The sequence below is a fragment of the Scophthalmus maximus genome, chromosome 12 (genome assembly GCF_022379125.1).
Source record: "Scophthalmus maximus strain ysfricsl-2021 chromosome 12, ASM2237912v1, whole genome shotgun sequence".
Lineage (NCBI taxonomy): Eukaryota > Metazoa > Chordata > Actinopteri > Pleuronectiformes > Scophthalmidae > Scophthalmus > Scophthalmus maximus.
Window position 1 is genome coordinate 8,082,501 of NC_061526.1, and position 23,758 is coordinate 8,106,258.

The following is a 23,758-nucleotide window of genomic DNA, read 5'->3' on the forward strand; positions in this document are numbered from 1 at the left end:
ACATGAGAGGCGGTATTTGTACAACGCGTTCTTCTCTTCGACAGTATCAACCCTCAGATGGAATCCGTCCAAGCGTCTAAGAGGTATGCTCCGTGGGAGATACTGCGTCTGCTGTTTTTTTAGGCACTATTGCTCATGTCTGAGATAAACAAAGGTGTTTGGGTTTGAGAGGGAATGTCGTGGGCGGGGGGGGGGCTTCCCTCTTCTTCATATCTGTGCAGAGAGTGGATGAGTTCGAGGAGCTGCGAGCGCCTTTTAGTTTTATCTGTCAGCGGCAATCGAAAGTCACGTCGGCGTCCTTGTAGCCGGTCGCTTCACGAGGCCCCAAACTGAACTTGGGTGATCAGACCGCCCCGCTGATTAAACTTGCACCCAAGAGACCCGGTGTGCGCCGCCGCCGCCGCCGCCGCCTTCCCTTCCACTTGGCTCCCATCACCGTCCCCCAGTGAGCACGCGGTGTGACAGCTGAAATCTTCCCCCCACCAGCGCGCCCAGCCCTCGGAACAATACGTCCCGATAAACTCTCAGAGTTCAACACCCTTAGGGGTGTTTCGCGTCCACGCACACACACACACACACACACACACACACACGGACACACACACGGGTTTTCACACGCATGGCGGCCAGAATCTGTCTGTCCAAGCACTCTCCTGCATCAGGAAGTGAGGTGGGCGCGACGGGAGCGGTAAGTCCAGGGAGCTTAGGGGCCCAGAATGGGCCCCATTGTGCCCTTTGTGCCGGAGGGGATTTGGGCCTACAAACTGACCAGTCTGCTGGAAGGTGATGAGGATGGAAGGTCTGGAAGAGGCGGGCGGAGACCCGACGGGCCGGCGTGAAAACAGACGGGGGGGGATGCCAACTGGCCGGGGCGCTCGTGGTGTTGGGACTCGGGGGAGAGAGAGGGATGCTGGCATGGGAGGGCGGGGGGAGTAGACTGATCTCTGATAAACTCCATGTGAAAATCAAACAGGGTTATTTGTATATTGTGTGAAAACTAGACGTGGACCACGCGGAGGGAAAACTTGAACCGGTACCGAACTCTTAGCATAGAGATGAAACAATAATCCAAATCCGCTGTCGCCACAACCAAGCTGAAGTCTTCAGAGTCTGCACAGTTGCGGCGATGATGTCGATGGAATCGATCCAATCACGAGTCAGTCAATCATGACGTCGCAGTTAAAATTAAAATAACGGAATATCAAAGCAAATTAAGTGACAAAACCCCTCTGTGGTACCTTGATTATTTTATTTGTTTGTTTGGTCCATGCTTCATCCTTGAACACGAAGGAGGCGGGGCTTATGAACTACAGGGCGGCCTGCCACCAGGGGGCGATCGTGATGATTTGGCTCCTCCCTTTGGGAGCTTGTCACGTCGGCCATCTTTATTCACAGTTGATGAGGTTGCCAATCATTTTCGGCATTTATGATTTTTTCGTAAATTTTGGATTTAACACCCATCAGGTCGTCATAAACTTGACGACAAGCGAGCGCAGATGCAACAGTTTGCTCGTTAGCTTCAGCAACATTATGAAACGCTAACGTCACGTCAGCATGTTTTTCAGGTCACCTGCTCCCTAGTGACAAACAAATTAGAATGCACCCTTCAGGCCTGTGTGGAAGGGTACGTCGCCCCCGGTGGTCACGTGCAGAGCTGCAGCCTCGTCGAACTAGACCCCCGGATTTTAATGGTCCTCTCTTTTTTTCCCTCGTCTTTTACTGGGGTTTTTTTGGAGTTTTTTGGTTCCCTTTCATCCCGTCCCTTTTATCTCCACTCTGTGATCTTCTGCAGACTGCAGACATTTTTTAATTCCATGCCATGTTTGGGAATAAACGGAGATGGGTTGGTTTTTTTTGAACCCCTTCGGAAACACTCACCTTGCTTCCTCTTGTGTGTGCGCACACACACACACACACGCACACACACTCAAAGACACACTCACACACGAACACACTCAAAGACACACTCACACACGCACACACTCAAAGACACACTCACTTCCAGCTGCAAATCAAAGAGATTCTCTGAAGATTAGGTTTTAGGAGCCGTTTCTTACATTTATTGGCTTTTTCGCAAAGGTGGAAAAGTTCCAACAACAAGGCCGTTATTCATTTTAGAGAAACGACAGCATCTTTTCACCTCAACCGACGCGTTACCTCTCACCTTTTACGGAACACAAGACGGTCAGGGAAGTTTGAAAGTGACCTGAAACCGGGAAAACAGATACTAGAACGAGGTCGGAGCGTTTTGACGGGACGACCCCCTCAACCCCTCGAGAGGAGATAGACCCCGGGCAGACCGCAGGACGGCTGTTTTTAGATATTTATAGGTGGCTGCTGCTTCGACCGCGATAATGGCCGGGTTGACGGCAGGTTAGGGGGCTGATAAAAGGAAGTGGGAGGCAGCGGAGGAGTCGGAGGGAACGGGTGGAAGGTGCAGTCAAAGCTACATATCGGCTGCGGCGCAGAGGGGAAGGCGAGGCGTGAGAGAAAGTGGCTTCCCTGTGGGAGCGCTGCATATTTCCCCCCTGGGTGAAACCAGGTGTGAGCCAGACAGCTCGGGCAGGCTGCCTGTTACCGGGCGCGGCCCTGTCATTACCGTTACCTGGCTCTGCCCGGGGTGGGGGGGGGGGCACACGTGGGCTGGGGGGCGGAGCCGGAGCGGTGGATGGATCCAGGATCGAGGGCAGCGAAGGAACAGGAAGTGTGTTTCACACTGACGCCAGAGACGTGGGCAACTTCATTTTCAGGTTTATTGATATAAATCGATAGGCGTAGGCGTCATTTTGTTACAACTTCAAACAGCTGTTGGTGTAAATATACATAAAGCTACAGTGTGTAATATTTAGAAGAACTTATTAACAGAAATGTACAATATTGTCCATCACTATGTGTTCATATATGTACAAACATATGCCCCCCGGCACACGCGCGTTGGTTGCGTTTTACAAACTTCACCACCAGATGCCGCCAAATATTACGCACTTTAAAGTGTTGTTGCTTGAATTTATCTAATCTAATCTTAACGTCACAAGTACATCTGCAGCTCCGGTTTACACTCACAGTATCTTTTAAAAAATGTATTCATGAGCACATTTTCTTTTGGGGCAGGTAATGAATAATCAAATCCTCTTACTTTCATTTGACCCAAACACAGACATCTGTGCCCCTCTCCTCCCTCTCTCCTCTCCCCACCGACTCCTCCCTCCATCCGTCTCCTCGCCCTGTTATATGACTAAGAGATGAGCTAATGGCCGGTTGTCAGAGGTTGGAGTTCCTCTGTCTGCAGCTTCGTCCGTCCCTTAAATCAACCCAAACCACCTGGTTGTGTCGGTCCTGTGTTTTTCTGCCGCCACCATGTGGTGGAAATTGGGTAGTGCGGATTCTCTAGTGCGGAAACCCAATTCCTCTAAAGCGTCTATCCATTAAATTACTGTCATACATTTTCAAAAAGATTTTTAAAGAAAAGTTGTCGTATATCTATAGGTCTGTTTTTATTTTTTCCTCCTTGGGGATTCAATTTCTTTGCAAAGCATCATTGTGTACATAAATCAACATTATTTGTTTATTTGCCTCTACGATATTCATTTTTTTTTAACGTTTTTTCCTTTCCAGGATTTAAAAAGCGTGACCCAGTCTTTTCTTTCCTCTGTCTCGTCCCTCAGGGTCGTCCCGGGCCCCTCGGCCAGGTTGGTCAGAGCGGGCCCGAGGGGTCTCGCGGCATCGTGGGGCCTTCGGGGCCCAAAGGAGAGAAGGGCCACTTGGGACTGAAAGGACCGTCTGGGCCCAAAGGAGACAAGGTGGGTTCTGACGTTTGTTCGACACGGTTCCTGTATCAAACAGTGGACCAATAATAGAACGTCTTTCTCGTATATCACTTTTCATCCAATCGGTGTCCAAAGACGAAGAGGTAACGTGCTTTCGCCACCAGGTGCTGCTGTTGAACCTGAATGTAATCGTTATTGATTCTTTTGTCGTTGCAGGGACCGATGGGCGTTCCGGGGTTCCAAGGAACTGATGGCGTACATGTGAGTAAACCAGAGACGCTTTCATACAAATTCACAACGCACAGTGATATTTTATTTTCTCACATTTCCATAAAGGCATCGTTTGTATCCAGAGGCGTTAGATAGCTTGCTAGATAGCTGACGTTGTAAACGACCTAAGGTAACAGAAATTATTACATTTAATATAAGTGAGGTGGTACAAGGCTAAAAGTAAAGACGTGGAAAAAATCCAATATTAATGTTTTGTCAATGTGAAGTTCATCAGATCGACGGTGGCGACAGAACTTCCAACTCCTTTTAACCGCAATTCTATACGCCATGTTTCCCGGAGGACTTTTTACGTCCTAAGATGGTGAAAGTTGACATTATCACAAGGAAAGAATCATTTTGGTAATATATATAATAACCTCCCCGTGCTGCCCTCCTCCGTCGGCAGGGTCACCCTGGTCCGGACGGCGGCAGAGGACCGCCCGGACTGGACGGTTGCAATGGGACCAGGGGAGAACCCGGCGACTCCGGCTACGGGACAGGGTCACCCGGATTCCCTGGGATTGCGGTGAGGATGAACTTTTGATCCTCGTTTGTTGCCATCACTTGGGAGGAGCAGCGGGTAATGACGGCGTCCCCCTTTCCTTCCACAGGGGCCTTTTGGGCCAAAGGGCCAGAAAGGAGAACCTCGATACATTTCGGATAACAGCATCGGGGTAAGGCCTCTCGATCCTGTGCAGAAGCACACGTATGATTTTAATGTTTAGACTCCATCAAGGTTTGAAAAACCCTCACGCAAAGGATGTAAATGTTCTTCAGAACTCATTATCCCGAGCAGCTTTGCTGCTGATGTAGATGAAGAGATTCAGTGACTATGACTTGATGTTAACATCCCTAAGAATTCAGCACGGAACTTACCTGAGTGTAGTTATTCTTGCAATGACCACCAGATGGAGCTGCCGTCAGGATTCAACCCTGGGTTATGTCTAGGTTTAGTAGATGAAAAATATTCAACTTTTCTCTTACAAAAAAAGATTGTTCAGTGTTGTCAGATGTGTTTTCTTCCTGAGATCTCATTTTTTAATCTATTTTCTTTTTTTGTCTTTCCACATGTAGAGTTATCCAGGTGCTCCAGGATTGGACGGTCAACCTGTACGTTTATTTTTTTCCTGCTTCTATACTTAATTGTGCACTATGAAATATTGTGCTTTAGATGCAAAATATATTTAACTTGTAAAACAGTAAGATATCATTGTTTCGACGTGCACTCAATAAAGTAGAGACGACGTAGAAATTCACACCATAATAAAATGAAAACGGAAAACTGTGGCAACGATTTGTGAGTATAGTTGCTATTGTCAGCTGTTTGAAATGTGGATTATAGATTATTTTTAATGGACATTCAGAAATCTTTCGTCTTCGCAGGGAGTCCGAGGTCCTGGCGGTCCGTCGGGTTCGATCGGTCCAAGAGGACCTGAGGGATTCTCCGTATGTAAACTCATGAATCTGTTTCTTCTCCTCTGGAGCCTCACTGACATGTTACCTTTCTGATTTTGACTTATATCGGACTCCGTCGTCTGTCTTTAGGGTCCGCCTGGTCCTCCCGGTCCCCCGGGGCTTATGGTAAGTCAAATAATAAGAGTTTCACAAGTCATTGTTTTTCTATTATAATGCAGGAAACGTTTTTTACATTTTTTTTGACTTTTACTATTCTTGTCCACGAGTGCGTTGTGTTGAGTTGTTGTGTTAACACCGTTTTTTTTCAGGGAAGCCGAAGTGACGGATATCAGGGAGAAAAAGGAGACAAGGTACGAACTGTTGGCCGAAGAGCTAATTTATCATTTGGTCGCATGTGTCTGTCGTGATTTTTGATCTTTGTAGGAAAACTATAATGAGGGCAGGATAATGACGGTAAGACGATCCTTATTATTCAAACCAAAGCTATTTGGACACAGTGGTTGTGTATCTGTCAGACAGCCAGATTCAATGCTAGGATTCAAGCTAGCAGGTGCCAGGATTCAGGCTAGCAGGTGCCAGGATTCAAGCAAATAGGTGCTATTGCAGGTGCTATTATTTGAGCTAGCAGGTGCTAGGAGTAAAGCAAATAGGTGCTAATACATGTGTTATGATTCAAGCTAGCAGGTGCCAGGATTCAAGCAAATAGGTGCTATTGCAGGTGCTATGATTCAAGTTAGCTGGTGCTTTGATTCAAGCTAGCAGGTGCTAGGATTCAAGCAAATAGGTGCTATTGCAGGTGCTATTATTTGAGCTAGCAGGTGCTAGGAGTAAAGCAAATAGGTGCTAATACATGTGTTATGATTCAAGCTAGCAGGTGCTAGGATTCAAGCAAATAGGTGCTATTGCAGGTGCTATGATTCAAGCTAGCAGGTGCTAGGATTCAAGCAAATAGGTGCTAATGCAGGTGCTATGATTCAAGCTAGCAGGTCCTAGGATTCAAGCAAATAGGTGCTATTGCAGGTGCTATGATTCAAGCTAGCAGGTGCTAGGATTCAAGCAAATAGGTGCTATTGCAGGTGCTATGATTCAAGCTAGCAGGTGCTAGGATTCAAGCAAATAGGTGCTAATGCAGGTGCTATGATTCAAGCTAGCAGGTGCTAGGATTCAAGCAAATAGGTGCTATTGCAGGTGCTATGATTCAAGCTAGCAGGTGCTTTGATTCAAGCTAGCAGGTGCTAGGATTCAAGCTAGCAGGTGCTAGGATTCAAGCAAATAGGTGCTATTGCAGGTGCTATGATTCAAGCTAGCAGGTGCTTTGATTCAAGCTAGCAGGTGCTAGGATTCAAGCAAATAGGTGCTATTGCAGGTGCTATGATTCAAGCTAGCAGGTGCTGGGATTCAAGCAAATAGGTGCTAATGCAGGTGCTAGGATTCAAGCTAGCAGGTGCTAGGATTCAAGCAAATAGGTGCTATTGCAGGTGCTATGATTCAAGCTAGCAGGTGCTTTGATTCAAGCTAGCAGGTGCTAGGATTCAAGCTAGCAGGTGCTAGGATTCAAGCTAATAGGTGCTATTGCAGGTGCTAGGATTCAAGCTAATAGGTGCTAATGCAGGTGCTATGATTCAAGCTAGCAGGTGCTTTGATTCAAGCGTTGGTATAGTATAGAAAATAAACCACAGGGTTGTTTTGTTTTTTCAACCATTACTCTTATATTTGAAGAATATCTGAATAATATTGGATTTGTGGCACATAGATTCTTAGTTTTCCCTCATTTCACGGGTCCTCAGTGTGCGTGACTGATTGAATGTGCTTGTTCCTGCAGTAAATTCCGCTGCATGTTTAAAATCCTGGTGGTGGCTTGACAACCTGCACTTCATCCGTCCAACACACATTAATATCCCCGACATCCCTCCTTCCCCTTCTTCCTAACCCCACCCGTCCATCCTTCCCCCCTTTTCCTAACCCCAACCATCCGTCCTTCCCCTTCTTCCTAACCCCAACCATCCGTCCTTCCCCTTCTTCCTAACCCCACCTGTCCATCCTTCCCCCCTCTTCCTAACCCCAACCATCCGTCCTTCCCCTTCTTCCTAACCCCAACCATCCGTCCTTCCCCTTCTTCCTAACCCCACCTGTCCCTCTGTATCCCTCCATCCTCCTCCTCTCTCCATCCCCTGTTTGACAAGACCACCGACTCAACTGTTTGTAACGTCCGTTTTCCTGTACGATAAAAAGATCTTGTGAACTTCTACTCGATTCCGTCTGGTTTGTTCCTTCAGACGATCTGCTCTGCCGCTGAGACGAGTCGCAAATGCTCAGATTCTGATATGACGTGGAGAGAAATTTGACTCTAAATGGAAATAAGAAAATAAGGCTTGAAAGTAATGTGTAAAACGATTTGTGCACAATGCGCAGGCTGCTATCTGCACACAAATATTAATATTTGACTCACAATTTTTGATTTCATCTTCTCAGATCTAAACCTTTTCAAATTTGGAAAGACATTTTTCTTACCAGACAGAATATCTTGTCACCCCTCCATTAAAACACTTAGATTTAAAGTATAGACTCTATATCGTCACCTAAATGTTAATATACTCTAGAATAATTACTTATGTGTGTATATATATATATATATGTATAGATTATAGATATGTGATATGTGTGTTCATTTGTAAAATATGCTCACGTTGCTTTATGTTTGTGTGCGAAATATACCCAAAAAGTATGCACAAATTGTTTTGCACATTTGTAAATTTGGTCTTTCATTTATAGACCATGTCACATATCTGTGACTCATTTCGAGTCTGATTTCTCTCCGTAATTTAACCTTTTATTGGAATCCAAATTCAGATTCTTGAAAGAGCTGATATTTCAGCTGTGTCCTTTTGAGATTGATAGGATATGATTTAAATATTTGTAGTTATTCTTCAGATACTGTTCTTGCGAGTTGTCCGGTGGCGTCAGACTCTTATTTCCTGTAATATTGGATGACAGTTCAGACATTTATTCCCCAAATTAAAAAACAAAACAACCAAACACAAAAATCAAACCAAGAAACATTTTGGATCTGGATATTTTTAAAAAATGCTATTAAATCAAATCAAAATACATTTCTGAGCTGTCACTCCAGAGGACGATCCGTGGACTGTAACTGTTTGCTGGAATCACTCGCTCCTACTTCCCATGTGTTCCCCTGCGATCACATCTGGGCCTCTTGGTGGTGAATTCTGGGATTTGTAGTTCATTTGCCTGCTCCTCGCCTCCTCACCTCCCATCCGTCCGCCCACCCACCAACCAACCAACTCCCTTGAACCATCACGAGTACTAACCGTCATCGTCCTCACACACTGACACCGCATGAAGCCCCTCACACGCTGAGGTCGGACAGCGTCGGGGTCTGAACCGAGCCGGGTTCACTGTTCGCATGTTGAAAAACTTTAATAAAGTCCATTTAATACGTATTTTTCCCCCCGGGGACACACGGGGGCTCAAAAGAAGTTCTTAAAAATGAATCCACGAGAAACTCCAGATCAATTATTCCTCACCCTCTTCTCCTTCTTGGTCTCCTCCCTCCTTGTTCACCTCTGCATTACATTTACTTTTCTCCTTTCTTCATCTTGTCTCGTTTTAAGGGTGAAACGTCATTTTAGACCTTGACGACGGCTTCGTCCATCTGTCCTACGTGGCCAAAAGTATGTGGTCACGTGCTTTTGCTTCGTGACTGGCCTCTCGCCATGTTAAAGAAAGAACCTGTTTATCCCGATCCGCTACAACATTTTATAAGTTCTTCCACAAAATGTTCTGGAAATTCGGTTCCGTAGTTTCTGACAAATGTCAGTGAAAATATAACCTCCCCAGTGGAGTCGAACTCTGAACAGTTGTTTTGTAACGTTGTCCACGTTTTCCATATGTTATGAATCAAAAATGTGAGATATCCAAAGTTAAACACAGTGATACGCCAATCTCAAATTGCCGCCCAGGTGCCAGATAGAGGACTTTAATTTATAAATGACAATAATAATGATAATAATAATAATAATAATAATAATAATAATAATAATAATAATAATAATAATAATAATAATAATAATAATAATGATAATAAAGGCTGTTTTACACTATTTGGAAAATAGAAAATCTTGACTTTGAGTTTGACGGGGAGTCGGTGTAAAGAGTAAATCATTCAATTGGATCTTCTGGAGTTTGGCAGCAGTATTTTTTCGTGCCCCACCAAAACGAAAAAAGTGTCCACATACTTTTGTCCACTTTCATCCTTCGCTGCACTTTTGTCGTCCTCTCCTCCTCCTTTGTTCATCTTTTCCTTCCCCTTTCCTCTCCCTGACCTTCCCCCCCTCTCCCCCCTTCCCGATTGGCTAACGGTGTGTTGTGTGTATTGCGGAACTTCAGGGCGACGTGGGTCTCCCCGGACCCAGCGGCACCCCCGGCGACGGGTCGCTGAGAAGCGAACAAACACTCACTATCTACAAAGGAGATAAGGTAACGGGAGCGAAGAGGAGGGGGGGCGTGTAGGAGACGAGGCGGTAGCGCTTCCACGCACTGTCACACACACACACACACACACACGGCTGTGGTTGGGTTTAATGGGAAAAGGTCCAACAGGAAGCAGGAAGTCACAACACAGGCTCAAGGTCAAAAGAGGAAGAGGAGCAGTGATCACTTCAAACTTTTACGGCCACGGAGGCGAGGACGAGTCGGCACAGAGGAGGAGGAGGAGGAGGACGCTTGTGGGGTTGGAGGTGGAGGAGAGGTTGATCCACTCTCGTGAAAGTTCCATGACCTAAGTATCAAACTTAATGCAGTCGTCAAAGCCTCTCATCATCATCATCATCACCCCCCAAAACTCCTCCCTCCCCTCCTCGCTCTGCAGACGTCAGCCCGTCCGGCACCCCCCCCCCCCCCCCGCCGCCGCCGTTCTTCCGCCTCCTCCACCGGCCTCGCCGCGTTGTCTTTTTTAAACAGCTCTCTCTTCCTCGGTCACGGCCTCCAGGGCGACGTGGGCATGCCCGGCGACCCCGGCCAGCCAATGAGCAATGGCGTTGTGGAGTTTGTGGGTTTACCCAGAGGAGACAAAGGAATTCAGGTTTGTTGGAAGAAAAAGTGAAAACGCAGCTTCGTCTCACGCGTGGCGCTCGTCCCGTGTCACGCGTCCCACGTTTCTCTTTGTTACGGAGAGAGTAAAGTGGAATATAAGATCTTCTTCCGTCTGCCGGGGTCACGTTTTGACAGCGTCGTACGACAACACTGTACGTCGCCTGGTGAATGAAGCGTTGGTATATTATGTACCTGTGGTTACGTGACGCTCACGTTCAAACTTTGATGACGCGAAAAGTTTCAGAAACAGATTTAGAGATTTTTTCTTCGTAGGATCTTTGTGATTGCAAGTGTGCGGTGGCCCTGAAGTGTGCACATCACGACCACAAATGGGAAAACGTGACGGCAAATCAAACAAAATTTTTAAAAATTACAATTTATTTATTCGTTTTTTGTGATTTGCCTTTTTTTTCTTCTTATTTCCCGTTGTGAATTTCAATTTCCCCTTATGATTTTTTTATTTGCCGTTGTGTTTTACAACTTTTTCGTTGTGTTTTTCAAAATCTCCTTCTTTCATTTGCCGTCGTTTCCTATTTTTTCGTTGTGTTTTTTTTTTGATTTCTCGTTGTGTCGTGCGATTTGCCATCGTGTTTTCCCATTTGTCATTGCGATTCGCACTTCAGGGCCACCGTAGGTCCATGAAAAGGTTGTCATGTGGACAAGATTTTGTTTGAAGAAAAAGAAAACATTTCGGGTCAGCCGACTCAAACCTCGGAATGCCAACGTTCGTTGAAGGCTCTCGAGGCAGCGTCAGGATAATTAAATCCAACGTTAGTGTTTTCAGTCTTCACAATTTTCTCCTGTGAGTGAGATTATACACAAGACGGTAAGTTTTAATATGAAGAACACTGTACAAAAAACAACAACTAGAAATCCGGGTGCAAACTATTCATTTGATATTGTTGATATGCTGTTCATCTCTGTGTGTCTGTGTCACAGGGCGAACCGGGTAACAAGGGAGTCCGAGGATTCAGCGGAAACCCTGGTCAACCTGTAAGTAGTATAATAATAGTTTATATTTACCAATATTTATTGACCATTTCTGGATTTGGAATTGGAATTTTTTTTTCCTAAATCCAGGGACCTTTCGGTTATCGTGGTGAATACGGAGAAAAGGGCATCCCTGGATACCCCGGGGCAAGAGTAAGATCTGCGGCTCACTGTATTACAGTAATGTCATTCTCAACAGAAGGAAAAAGGGTGAAAATATGAAATTATTTCTTTCACCAAACAGGGCCCTCCAGGTTTTAACGGCCCGCCCGGCGCCCTTGGACAGCAGGTACGCTTCGTCGTACTGCGTCACCTAGCAACTGATGAGTCATTATACTGTAGCACAGCCAAAGAAAGAACACATTTCTGAATTTTTTCCTTCCGATCTTTTTTCTTCTCCAACACAGGGATTTGTAGGTAGTCCAGGTTACCCCGGGCAACCGGGATACATAGGACCCAAGGTAAAGTGACAGTGTGTGCGTGTCTGTGTGTGTGTGTGTGTGTGTTCACCTGTGGCTTCTGTCGACATTGTAAAGTATTGATAGGAAAACAAATCCGCCCCTCCAGTCTACTGTCGATGGAAAAGTCAATCCGCCAAATTCTGCCGCTCTCTCAGAAACTAGTCTGTCGCTGGGGTTAAAGGCGGTTAATGTGTTTCCTTGCGATACCTTTGTTCCACCAGTAGATGGTGCCAGAGTTTCTAAAACAGCATGGCTGTTTTCCCCTGTTTCCTGTCTGTATGCTAAGCTAATGTTGCTATACAGCCATCAAAGAGTCGCATCCATCTTCTCATCTACATAACTCTGGATAAGGACCCGAGCATGTTTCCCCCCAAAAAAAGGATTTCTTTAAAGGTTCTCCTCAGCAAATTATTCAAAACGACCAATGAATCACAGTTAAAGTCTAGAGTTTGTCTCCTGTCGAGTCTTAGTTCCTCAACTTCTCCGTTTTGTGGATGTTAGGGAGACCAGGGAGACCAAGGACCAGCTGGGCCCCCGACCTACGTCAACGAGCTGGGCACCTCCGTTCAAGGTAACGCACAGATTTTATTTTGATATATTTTGTCGTTGACGGATCTTTTTGTAATATCTGTGAGCTTTCTGCTTTTAACCCTGTTTTGACCCTGTGTGATCGGCTGCAGGGCAACAAGGTGACCCGGGTCTCAACGGTCTGCCCGGTGCCCCGGGGGACCAGGGAGCTCCGGGGTTCCCAGGACAACCAGGGCCACCTGGAGCAGTGTTGGGCAAGTTACCTAAAAAAGGAGTCATCCATTACACACCACACATCAACAATGGGCCAATCGAACGATTTGATGGACAGGTCGTCACTCTATCGTGGGGCAGATGAATAAAGACAAACAATGAGCCGCATGCAGCCACAGATCAGACCCTGAACCGTGTTGCTGTGAGGCAACGGTGCTAGCCGCTGCGCCACATTAAGTTTGCGTAATTCTTTTACATTTGGAGGTATCAATTTAACACGTCTTGTCATTCATCTTCTCTGGCCCAGATTCCACAGGTCGTGGCGGCTCCCCGGGTTTCCCCGGGACCACGGGCCCCAAGGGAGAGAAGGGTAACGCGGGCATACCGGCCTACGGCATCGAGGGAATCCCAGGCTCCCCCGGATTCCCCGGACCCATCGGGCCTCCTGGACTGCCGGGCCCCTCAAGTATGTTGACACCGAACGGACTAACGAAAACCCCTCGGGTTCCTTCACAGGCGCGTCGTTGACGAAGACCGGGCGTGGCTCATCTGAGAGATGAGATCAACGAACGGAACGTTACAGTCGTGTTTTAAAACCTTTCAAGTCTTTACTGTTGTCAGAGTTGTCTTGAGCTGCATTCCTTCCAAGAAAGGAGTCACGAGAGTAATTCTGAATATGAAGATTGTGCAGCAATAAGCGTCTTGAAGGTTGGAGATTCTGTAGCTTTGCAGCCGTAAAACCGTCAGATCATCGGTAAGAGCACGAGAGAAGCTAGGAACAGACTATAAAGCATAATGGCTGATTGACTTTACTGTCCTCCAAGGCTTGGCCGGTGATCCCTGCGTCATCTACCCTGCCTTGTCCAAAGGTCAGTCAAAAACAGGTATCCCATAGGCGGCCACTTTGCTTTGTCCGCCGCGACAGCACACAGCCTGCCGAAAGCCGAACTCAGAACAACAAACACAACTTCCGGCTTCATTGATTGTTTTCCCCCCGCGCTGTACTCTGTGCAGGGTGCGCTGGTAAGTACAGCTGAGGAACAGCGCGGCCTCTTCGTAGCTTCAGACTTGGAGGGGAGGGTCTCTGCAACTCCAAGCTGCCTGTCGCCTGCTGCCAAAGAAAAAAATCACTGATTTTACATGGACGTCGATGCTTGGCAGTGTTTGCAAAAGGGATTTTGTTGTTTGTTTTTTTTTTCATTTAATTTCGTTGGCACAAACACACGAAACGAAAAAGGAAGAGAAAGAACGGAGACACGAACTGAAAGAAAGTCACAGTAACGGCAAACACAGTGATGCACTTCCTCTCAGTTTGTCGGGAACGTTGGAAAATATTTACATTCACATTCATTAGCCTCCATTCATTATTTGGTGATGAGAATCGCAGGCCAGAGGTTTTACGAACGAATGATTCGTCGCCCCCGCAAAGGCTTTCGTTATAAAAGCTGCTTTCAGACCTGCACTAAAGTCCCGACGTTTTTTTCGTGGAATGTTGCTGTTTGTGAGAACACAAATGTTGCTCCGGGGATTTTCTGGAACTTGGGCGATCTGCCCAGGAGCCTGAACGTTGTGGAAAATGTCTCCTGTTGCGTTCTTCGTATATCAAAGGCAAAGTCCGGAAAATGTCCCGACCTTATTGTTCCGTACATTTTCATATCTTTGTGTCGGAAATTGTGCATTTGCACCAAACGTAACGAGATTTCATGCAAAGTTGTTGCAGAGACGCGAGTGGACACAAATTTCCTGTCACTCGAGCGAAATTCGTGAAAGTTTTGTGATAAGAATTTTTACACGCAATGAGATAACATACAAAGTCAACGCAAGGGCGCAAATCTCGAAATTGGCGTCATGCGCTTGACCCATTCGAGTTGACATACTTGACCTCGAGCGAAAATAAGAGTCAATGCAAAGTAGTGAGTAGACTTCACTCGAGTAGAATACATATTCATGTACGATAGAGAACGGGAGAATAGTCTCGGGTTGTGTAAATATAAGTGATCCGGCGACACGGAAAAAAGTTCGCTCCACGTTTGGACACGTTTTTCCCCAGTTCATGTCTGAAACCAACCCTGAACCCGAAGATCTGAATCTCGGCCCTTCGGTTCTCATCACCCCGCAGGGCAGAAAATAAAAAGAGTTTGGTTTTGTTTCCTTTGTTTGTGTGGCCGCCAGACTGCAACACGCTATGCATGCTGCTTGTGGCAAGTAGCTCTTTGCCATTACAGTCGATGTAAAATCACTGAATTCGAGCTGAACCCGATGCTGTCCATGATACGAAAAAACTATTTAATGCTTTTTTATTTCTTTTCTTTTTTTTAAATAAGCCTCTGTCATCTTGCAAGCAGCAGCAGCAGCAGCTCAAATCTTCTGTCAGACCTGATAAAGCCGACAGAGCAAACTAACCCTGATTTCACACTGCGACGCCGAGCTGAGCTCTGCACTTTGATTCTGGTTCTTTGTATCATAAAAAATGAATTCGGCGAGAAAGACAAATCTAGACAAAATCAGTCAGTGCAATTCAGCTTCTAATCAAACAGTGTGGAATCTATCAAAAATATATACAAAACACAGAATTTAAACTTTGTCAGATGATATTTTGTGATTGTTTTTTTCCCATGTTAAAACTTTCACTGATCTAACTTTGCGTGTGTCTGCAGGTTCCCAGGTCATCCCCACCGGCTCCCCGGGACAACCCGGGCTGCCGGGCGCCCAAGGACTGCCTGGTGACACGGGATACAAGGGCTTCAGAGGTACACACACACACACACACACACACACACACACACACACACACATTTTGACCCAGCGCCATGTTCGGTTCTTTGTTACCACACGTAGAATGGGGTGTGGTCTGACTGTAGCCACGCCCCCAACAAATACTGTGCTTTATGGTCTGTTTGACTGTAGATGGACCATAATGTACAAACTGAACATCCATGTTATTGAAGAAGACTTGAAACGAGAGATTGAACCATAAACTGCTGAGGAAAATGTTTCACTGACGTTATGAATCAAGTGAGAAGTCCAGTCGTTTTCGCATAGAGTCGCCCTCTGCTGGTCAGTACACAGAATACAGGCACTTGTGCATTGGCTTCCGGAACATGTCAGACGCCCACTCGCTCGCTGTCAATCTCCTGGAGCTTTTTTGAAATGACACTTCATTTACATTTTATACATTTGTCAGTTTTAAGATTGCCTCACCTGTCCAGTCCAAGACTGTTTCGTCCCTTGTTCCTCCACAAATATTCAACATCCTTCCACCTACCTTCCTTCTACACTCCCTGTCATCCTCTGTTTGTCCCGTTTCCCTCTGCGCTCCAGGTGATCCTGGCGACTGTGCCTGCCGCGGAGGAGGCACCTCCGGGCTGCAGGGGTTACCCGGACCCCGCGGAGCAGACGGCAGCCCTGGCTTCAACGGACGCAAGGGAGAGTCCGGCGATCCCGGTCCACCGGGCTTTAACGGCGTTCAGGGGCCGCCGGTGAGTAAAGTAAAGACTCGAGACGTAGAGTCCGAAAAACTGTGTGCATGAAGTAAATGAATCTTCTGTTGTCGTGGTGCAGGGTCGACAGGGTGACACCGGCGTCTATGGCCGGAAGGGAGAGAAGGGGACGTCCTACTACCCCAACCTGAGTTTGGGGGTGAAGGGAGAACTCGGAGCTCCCGGGCCCAGGGGACCCACAGGGGAAACTGGAAAACCCGGCAGAGACGGACTTCCTGGTTTCCCCGGAGGCCCCGGACCTCCAGTAAGTTCTGAGACACACAGTGTTCGTGCTTCATCTCCAGGTTTGAGCAAAGATGTGGACAACTAAGGATTTTAAACCTTTCCTGTTTCCTTTCCTTTTCTTTCCTTTCTTTCCCTTGATCCCATTTTCATTTCTTTCATCCTTCCTTTCCTATTTATTTTTCCTGTGTCATTCATATCTTTCTTTTCCTTGTCTTTTCTCCTTCCTCTCTTCCTCATTTCCTTTTCTGTCTTTTTTTCTTTCATTTCATTTCCCTCCTTTCTCCTATCCTCTCCTTTCTAGGGCGACGCTGGCTTCGGCACAGTCGGAGAGAAGGGTTTCCCAGGGTATCCGGGGGCCAAGGGTCGTCCCGGCGCCCCTGGCGACGGCGGCGCCGGCTACCTTGGAACGCCAGGCTTTCGCGGCGAGCCCGGAGAGCCCGGCATATCCGGGTTGCCGGGGCAACCGGGTTTACCTGGACCGAGAGGTAAGTAATGATGATGAACGTGCGGGAGGAGCGACGGAGGCGGAAGGGAAAGGGGAGGAAGTGCAACGAAGAAAGTGTGTGTGTGCGTGTGTGCGTGTGTGCGTGTGTGCGTGTGTGTGTGTGTGTGTGTGTGTGTTCCATGCCATGCCACATTCTCCCCACAGGATGGAAACCCCGGTCATAAATCCATCTCATCCCGTTCACTGTCCATCCTCCATGTGCAGTCGTCACCATAGCAACCTCATCCTGACACCCTGAACCATTAGAAGACATGTTTTTTTAGGGGGACAAACACTTCCTGGTTTCGTCTGCCGGCAGCCGAGCTCTTCCCCGGAACCTGAAGGGGTTCGGTTCTCTCTCCCGAAGCAGCTTCCCACCCTCCAACGCCTCGGCTTCGGCAGCGCACTGTTAACTCCATGATTAATGGTCTCCATTAATTAATGTGCTTGTACCACTTCCTCTGCAGCCAATAATCTATAATCCATAAAAAAAAACTGCTTCACTAGTCGACTGATTGACGCACAATGACCAGATTGTATGATGCTGATTGTGCAAAAAAACAAACAGCTACTGTGCTTCTTTAGTCTCAGGAGGAAGAGGAAACGTCACGGTCACAAAAGGAAAGGGAATTATTCTGAAAAAGTTTGGGAAAATGATGGTGTTTGTATTTTACTCTGCACACATTTTATTTTTCATTCTTTAAAACTACTTCTGTAGACTAGGATCCATAATCCATGATCAATACGGACCAAAATAATGATTTTTAATATCTGGATAGTTTATTTTAAGGATTTTTTAACAGTTCAGAAGACGTGAAAATATAATATAAAGCAAAATCTGTGCCTATTTAAGTTTTTTAGGGACAGAAACAACAAATGTGACTTTGGGTGCATCAGATTTATTCTGTGAGACCTGGAAGCGATTGAATCCCGATGTTGGCAGTCAGTTAATACATATTTATTAAAAACTATTTAATCTGGTGAAAGTATTTTTTCTAGTATTAGATAGTGTCAGGATACATGTGGATCTCTACGACAAAGACTTCATTCACAACCACACACCTCAGAGTATTAAATCTATAATAATAATATTAATAATAATAGAAAAATGTAAAATATACACCAGCATCCTTCCCGGAGACATGATTCATTCATTGCTCCTGCTCCTCCTCTCTGAGACTAAACGACACAAAGTCTTTCAGCGGCCGCTCATCTTCTCCAGGATGAATGTTGACGCGCTCGTGTGTCGCGGCTCCAATGCTAACGCTCACGCTAAACGGACTGATTCCGTTTCATTTTTTGCTTCTTTTTTTTTTTCAATACGAAGGTTATTGTCGCTCTGGCGGGAGCCGAGGGAGAGAGAGGAAGGGGCGGAGACGTCGTCTCTCCCTCCTTCTCTCTCTCTCTCTCCTCTCTCTCGTCCAGAGGGAATAATCTTGACTTGGAAGTGAATGAGCTGAAAGTGAATGTGAACGTATATTAATTTTGCTGATATTTTTGTTTGATGAAATTTAAACAATTTAATTGCTTTATTTGGCGCATGCAAATGACCCTGACTGGCTTTGTATGCCGCCACCCCCTCTCTCTCTCCCTCTCTCTCTCTGTTCATCCCCCTCTCTCTGACCTCCTCCCCCCTGTGCATGTGTATCTGTCCAGGTGAAAACAGCTGTGGAGGGGTTAATGACGTCGGAGAAGGGACGGGTGGGTAACTAACTTTTTTAAATCCACCGAGTCAGAGTAACGAGAATCCGCTGGGGTGGATTCATAAACTGAGCTGGTCGGATGTTGAACCAACCAGTGGAAAGATTTACTCTTCAGGAAGTTTAAATAGGACAGCAGGTGGGATGTGAACACTCGGCCCAGAAGGATGAGGAAAGGTCACAGTTCGGTTTCGCCGACCGATGTCTGTTCGTGTTCTCTTTAAAGAGCTTGTAAGAATCTTTTAACTAGAGCCCGACCGATGTTATCGACCGACCGATTTGAGCCTTTAAATTCGCTTTTATGTTTGTACATTTTATGTAGAATAAATGTTTGTTACAACCTCTGTGTATTTGGTTGTAATTGTATTTTTAATTTATATTTATCTGTGATAGAGTTCATGGTCAAACTAAAATATCAAGCCTCAGTTAAATGTCTCTGTCATAATGGTTTGATAATGACATTTTAGGAATCATTGACCGATAAAAAAAATAAATATATACATATATATATATATATATCGGCCGATGTATCAGTATCGGGAATGTTGTAATCCCAAATATCGATTTGGGCATCGGCCCCCAACAATCCATATCGGTCGGGCTCTACTTTTAACGACATGATAGTATCACTTGTGAACCAATAATCAGAACCTTTGGGTTGCCAGGTTAAGAATAATCCTATTTCCATGTGTTCACCTTTTAGATTTCGTGTAAGTACGGTGGTAAATATCAGAAATTGGTCCTTTGCAGCCGTTTTTCCCAGAAGGTCAGAGGTCACAATCTGTCTCCACAATCTGGGCAACTGCCGAGTTTGTTTTCTCATTAACGACTGATCATTTCATGATTATATAACAAACCTGTTAATTACAATGCACAAATTTGCAAAAGTCATTCTGGAAAATGTATTCGTTCGGCGTTCCGCTGGCTCGCTGTCAATCATTTGTTCATGACGGTGGCGGATGGAAGCCTCCCCCCCGCTCTTCCTCCCTGCGTCTCAGGGATTCCATCAAGCCGGAGTCAATGGGTGATTGACAGTTGGGGGCGTGACTTGCTGTTGACGCTCCGTCCAATCGCCTGGCGGCGTGCGGTCGCTTCGCGCTCTCCTACTTCCGCCCAATCAAAGCTGCTGAAACCTGCCGCATGTTTTCAAGCCCTGCCTCTGCTGAACGCTTTTAACCAGTGAAGGGGAGGGAGGGAGGGAGGGAGGGGGCAGATGTTTTTTTGTGTGTCCATCATTGAATTGCCCCTTTAATCCCACGACGAAGTCTGCTACTAACGACTTTCACACGACAGATTAAGCCGAGTAGAAGCGGCAGCGGCGTGAATGGAGGCGACAGACAATCATCAACGCAACAATTTTTACTCTCTGCTTGTTCACCATCGAGTTACAGAATATTGGGCAGAACTTAGTAAACATGTACCAGGCCTGGTTTAAAAAAAAACTACACGTAGCATTAATGTTTTTATTTGTTTGTTACACTTTTTTCACAACTGGTCTAAAGTTATATTTTTTAAACTACCTAAATATGCTCAAACCCAATTTTTTTCACCTGTGTTGTAAATCAAATCTTTTAGGGTTTTATATCAAATTTGATTGTGTTTATGTATGGAAGTGTTTTTACTGGTTACAGTTCCTGCTCCCTGTGTATTAAACGTGTATCGTGTGTGTGTGATTGCTAACCTGTGTGTGTGTGTGTGTGTGTGTGTGTGTGTGAACTGCTACCAGGCCAAGTGCTCCCTTGCAGCATACCTGGTGAGGACGGAGACCCCGGTTACCCCGGGTTACCAGGACGACCAGGTACAATTCAACAGACGTTTTACAGCACTCTTTTGTTTATCTATTTTTTTAGGGTGGGCACATTTAAAATGTAATTGATTGTTAGCTATTTGCTTAGTAAATGACGGCACGTTAAAGATTTTCTATGAATTTGGTTGAAAAAAATCTTTTACATTTATTTAAATTAATTAAAAATGTATTAAAAATTAAAATGTAATTTGCCAATTCATTTATTTTATAGTGTCTGTTGAAATTTGTTTAAACCATTGAAGCTGTAAATGACGGCAATTGCTGAAAAAAAAGATGATAAACTTTTATTTTCTGTCGGGTTTTAATGAAAATGAATTATTATTTATTTTTTAACTAGTTCATGCCTTTCATTAATTTAAATATTAAATTATCTGTCTATTTCTTCTTCTTTTTCTTCTTCTTATTCTTCTATAATCAAACTGGACAAATAAAATGCCTCACTTCCTGTGCACAAGAGAGTTTTTGGATGAATAATGTGTTTTATTAATTAATAAATACAGAATCAACCAAGATGCACTTGTAGGTTCGGTTAATATCATTTGGCAGAACAAATCAGACATTTATCTTCTTTTATGTGGTAAAAAAATGTATCATTATAGCTAAATTATATTAATGATTCTCATAATTAAAGTCGCATATGTTCGCATTCATCAGGCACTAAAGGTCAACCAGGTTTCCCAGGAGACGCGGGACGTCCAGGGTTTGACGGATCCAAAGGAGAAAGAGGAGACCCCGGTTATGGAGGCCAACCTGGACCACAAGGTAAACCCGCGTGTGGTCCGATCCAGGCCAAGACTTCCTGCAGATTAAACATGTGATGTTGAAAGGTGAAATGTTTAGACCTTGAGACCGGGAATCCAGGAAGTGTCGCCCATCTTTATTTTCTACTGAATCCGTCCTCCTCAGTCATCTCTTCCCTTTTCTCCCTGCAGGTTTCCCTGGACCCAGAGGCGATTCCGGAGTTCCGGGTATCCCAGGACAGGGTTATGATGGAGGCAGGGGGAAGGATGGTATTCCAGGCCGTCCTGGAGCCAAGGGCCAGCCCGGAGAGGTACTGGGAGCCACACCCGGCGGTCCTGGACGGGACGGTTTACCCGGACTTCCTGGAGACAAGGGCCAGCCTGGGACACCGGGAGGACCAGGATCACCTGGTGGGTGGTCTGAGGGGAAGCATCATCTCAAAATGACCACAGTGCTGAATCAGCACCCCTCTCAAAACATGTCCTCCTCCTGCGCTAGGTTTTGACGGGCGTTCGGGCGTTCCTGGACTGAAGGGGGAGCGCGGAGTTGATGGTCTTCCTGGTTACACTGGCCCCCCCGGCCCCCCGGGTGAGCCAACAGGCGGCGTTCCCGGTCGGCCTGGCGCCCCCGGCAGCAAGGGACTGAGCGGACCACCAGGTGAGGGAAGAGATTCCGCACACCGCACCAAGGATTTAAAAAAAAGTTTAGACTTCCCATGTGCCACATTTGAAAGATCGCCTGTGTCTGCATAGTAATTTGTAGCGTCATTTAAGATAAAAGAAGAAGAATCTCTCAAAACTCATTCCTTCACTTTTACCAGTGTTGGTTCATCCCTGTCTTATTTTTTCTGTGTATTTCTCTTCCTCCTCCTCCTTTCCTGTGTTTCCTCCTCCTCCTCCTCCTTTCTTCCCCTCTGTCCCTACACACCATCATCATCCTCTCCTCCATCCATCCTCTCCTCCCTTCATCCTTTATGTTCTTGGTGTTGGGTCATTCGTTGGTAGGCTGCCAAGGTGAGACACACTCCCTCCTCCTCCATCCATCCATCCATCCATCCATCCATCATCCATCCATTCTTTACCTCTTCTTCGCTTTCATCCCTCCATCATCCTGCCATTCATGCATAAGACCAAACGCTTTAACTGCTACCTCCCTCTTAAATGTCTGCCTGCTCGCCACTTCTCACCTGTAATCGCGAAACGAATGTCCATCTTCATATTCTAATTCTTTTTCTTTGGTTTTCAATGCAAGTAAAAGTAAGTGTTTTTTAAAAAATAATTTTTCTGGAATCAGATGATAATTAAATGACAATCGTGAAGATAATTCCTCACACCGCACCCAAAGATACTAATTGTCGACTTAAGATGGACATTTTAGGTGTGAGACATTCAGAAACAAAACATTTTCCTGACAAATATAACTACCGGTGTTTAGTTTTTTGGGGGGGGGGGGTTTTCAGCCAGAACTAACTCGTAATTCAACTTTATGTGTGCATCTAATCAGCTCCAGATGTTTTTATTTCAGTAGTAAGGAACCAAAGGTTTTGGCACCGGCGCTGTTTAATTAACATCGGCGGTCCTGCATTGAGTCTAGAGGCTTATCCTACACTCTTAAAAGGGGCTTTTTTCTGTTTTCAGCACATCCCTGCATTGTTTTTATAGATATGAGAGAAATTAGTGTAAAATTATGAAAAAAAACATCCTGATGTGTTGAAAATGAGTGTCCGTTTTTAAGAATGTAAATCAGTAGCGGGTAGTTTGCTGTCCTGCAGGACAAACAAACCTCAGGCGGTTGAACGTCACTAATTCAGTCTGGAATTGCACTTATACTTCTCATATCGTACATTTTAATGAAATTGGAACATAAAGGCCGATTTGATCGAGCAAATGTTTAAACATTTAAAATCAGTCACGTCCCCAATTTAAGTGCAATTGCAGCCTAACCAAGGTCATGAATAATGCAACGCGACATGTTTGCTTACATCGCTTTTTGTAATTTTGTGTGTGAGTGTGTGTGTGTGTGTGTGTGTGCTGGTGTGTGTTGGTGGTTGCTTATTTTAATGTTTATTAATACATTTATTGGAGGTAAGTTAATTTATTTTAAGACAGAAAGGTAAGTTACCCAACATTTACTTTTCTTTATATGCTGTGCTTCTGAATAAGTGACATTTATATTTATTGTCTTATATTTTAGTGTTAATAGTTTTTATGGTTATGATTTTGACCAGCACCTGACGAAATCTCTCTCCGTCTTTTTTTTTTGCCCATCTCGCCATCCATCATCCGTTCGGTCATGATCCGTCCACTCACAGGTTACCCCGGGCGGAAGGGAGATAGAGGAGACCCAGGTTTCCCAGGGCCTGCTGGCATGAAGGGAACCCCAGGACAGCCTGGCACCCCTGGGTCACCAGGGCTAAGGGGATCCCCTGGACTTCCAGGACCAGGAACTAGAGAGGGAGTCCCAGGAATACCAGGAAGGAAGGGTATGCTGGAGCGCCTTGGTTTTTTAACTCCTCAAAATAAGGAGTCCCCCACAGCGACTAAC

General features: G+C 45.6%; 1 protein-coding gene across 5 annotated transcripts in view; it reads left to right on the forward strand.

The window, feature by feature from the left end:
- col4a6 (collagen, type IV, alpha 6) overlaps window positions 1–23,758 on the forward strand; it is an 88,801-nt gene that overhangs the window by 57,724 nt on the left and 7,319 nt on the right. Inside the window, exons 5-32 of one of the 5 annotated variants that reach the window (XM_047336198.1) lie at window positions 3,666–3,800; window positions 3,984–4,028; window positions 4,444–4,563; window positions 4,649–4,711; window positions 5,112–5,147; window positions 5,421–5,483; window positions 5,583–5,618; window positions 5,762–5,803; window positions 9,861–9,950; window positions 11,505–11,558; window positions 11,646–11,708; window positions 11,800–11,844; window positions 11,963–12,016; window positions 12,518–12,587; window positions 12,697–12,798; window positions 13,065–13,223; window positions 13,582–13,626; window positions 15,415–15,507; window positions 16,079–16,236; window positions 16,319–16,501; window positions 16,784–16,967; window positions 18,623–18,667; window positions 20,393–20,464; window positions 21,128–21,235; window positions 21,406–21,624; window positions 21,713–21,871; window positions 22,219–22,227; window positions 23,526–23,696. In XM_047336198.1, the coding sequence (XP_047192154.1) occupies window positions 3,666–3,800; window positions 3,984–4,028; window positions 4,444–4,563; window positions 4,649–4,711; window positions 5,112–5,147; window positions 5,421–5,483; window positions 5,583–5,618; window positions 5,762–5,803; window positions 9,861–9,950; window positions 11,505–11,558; window positions 11,646–11,708; window positions 11,800–11,844; window positions 11,963–12,016; window positions 12,518–12,587; window positions 12,697–12,798; window positions 13,065–13,223; window positions 13,582–13,626; window positions 15,415–15,507; window positions 16,079–16,236; window positions 16,319–16,501; window positions 16,784–16,967; window positions 18,623–18,667; window positions 20,393–20,464; window positions 21,128–21,235; window positions 21,406–21,624; window positions 21,713–21,871; window positions 22,219–22,227; window positions 23,526–23,696 (2,623 nt within the window). Of the gene's footprint in view, window positions 1–3,665; window positions 3,801–3,983; window positions 4,029–4,443; window positions 4,564–4,648; window positions 4,712–5,111; window positions 5,148–5,420; window positions 5,484–5,582; window positions 5,619–5,761; window positions 5,804–9,860; window positions 9,951–10,461; window positions 10,555–11,504; window positions 11,559–11,645; window positions 11,709–11,799; window positions 11,845–11,962; window positions 12,017–12,517; window positions 12,588–12,696; window positions 12,799–13,064; window positions 13,224–13,581; window positions 13,627–15,414; window positions 15,508–16,078; window positions 16,237–16,318; window positions 16,502–16,783; window positions 16,968–18,622; window positions 18,668–20,392; window positions 20,465–21,127; window positions 21,236–21,405; window positions 21,625–21,712; window positions 21,872–22,218; window positions 22,228–23,525; window positions 23,697–23,758 lie in introns of all 5 variants that reach the window. The other 4 variants (XM_047336197.1, XM_047336199.1, XM_047336200.1 and 1 more) reach the window with 4 other exon arrangements.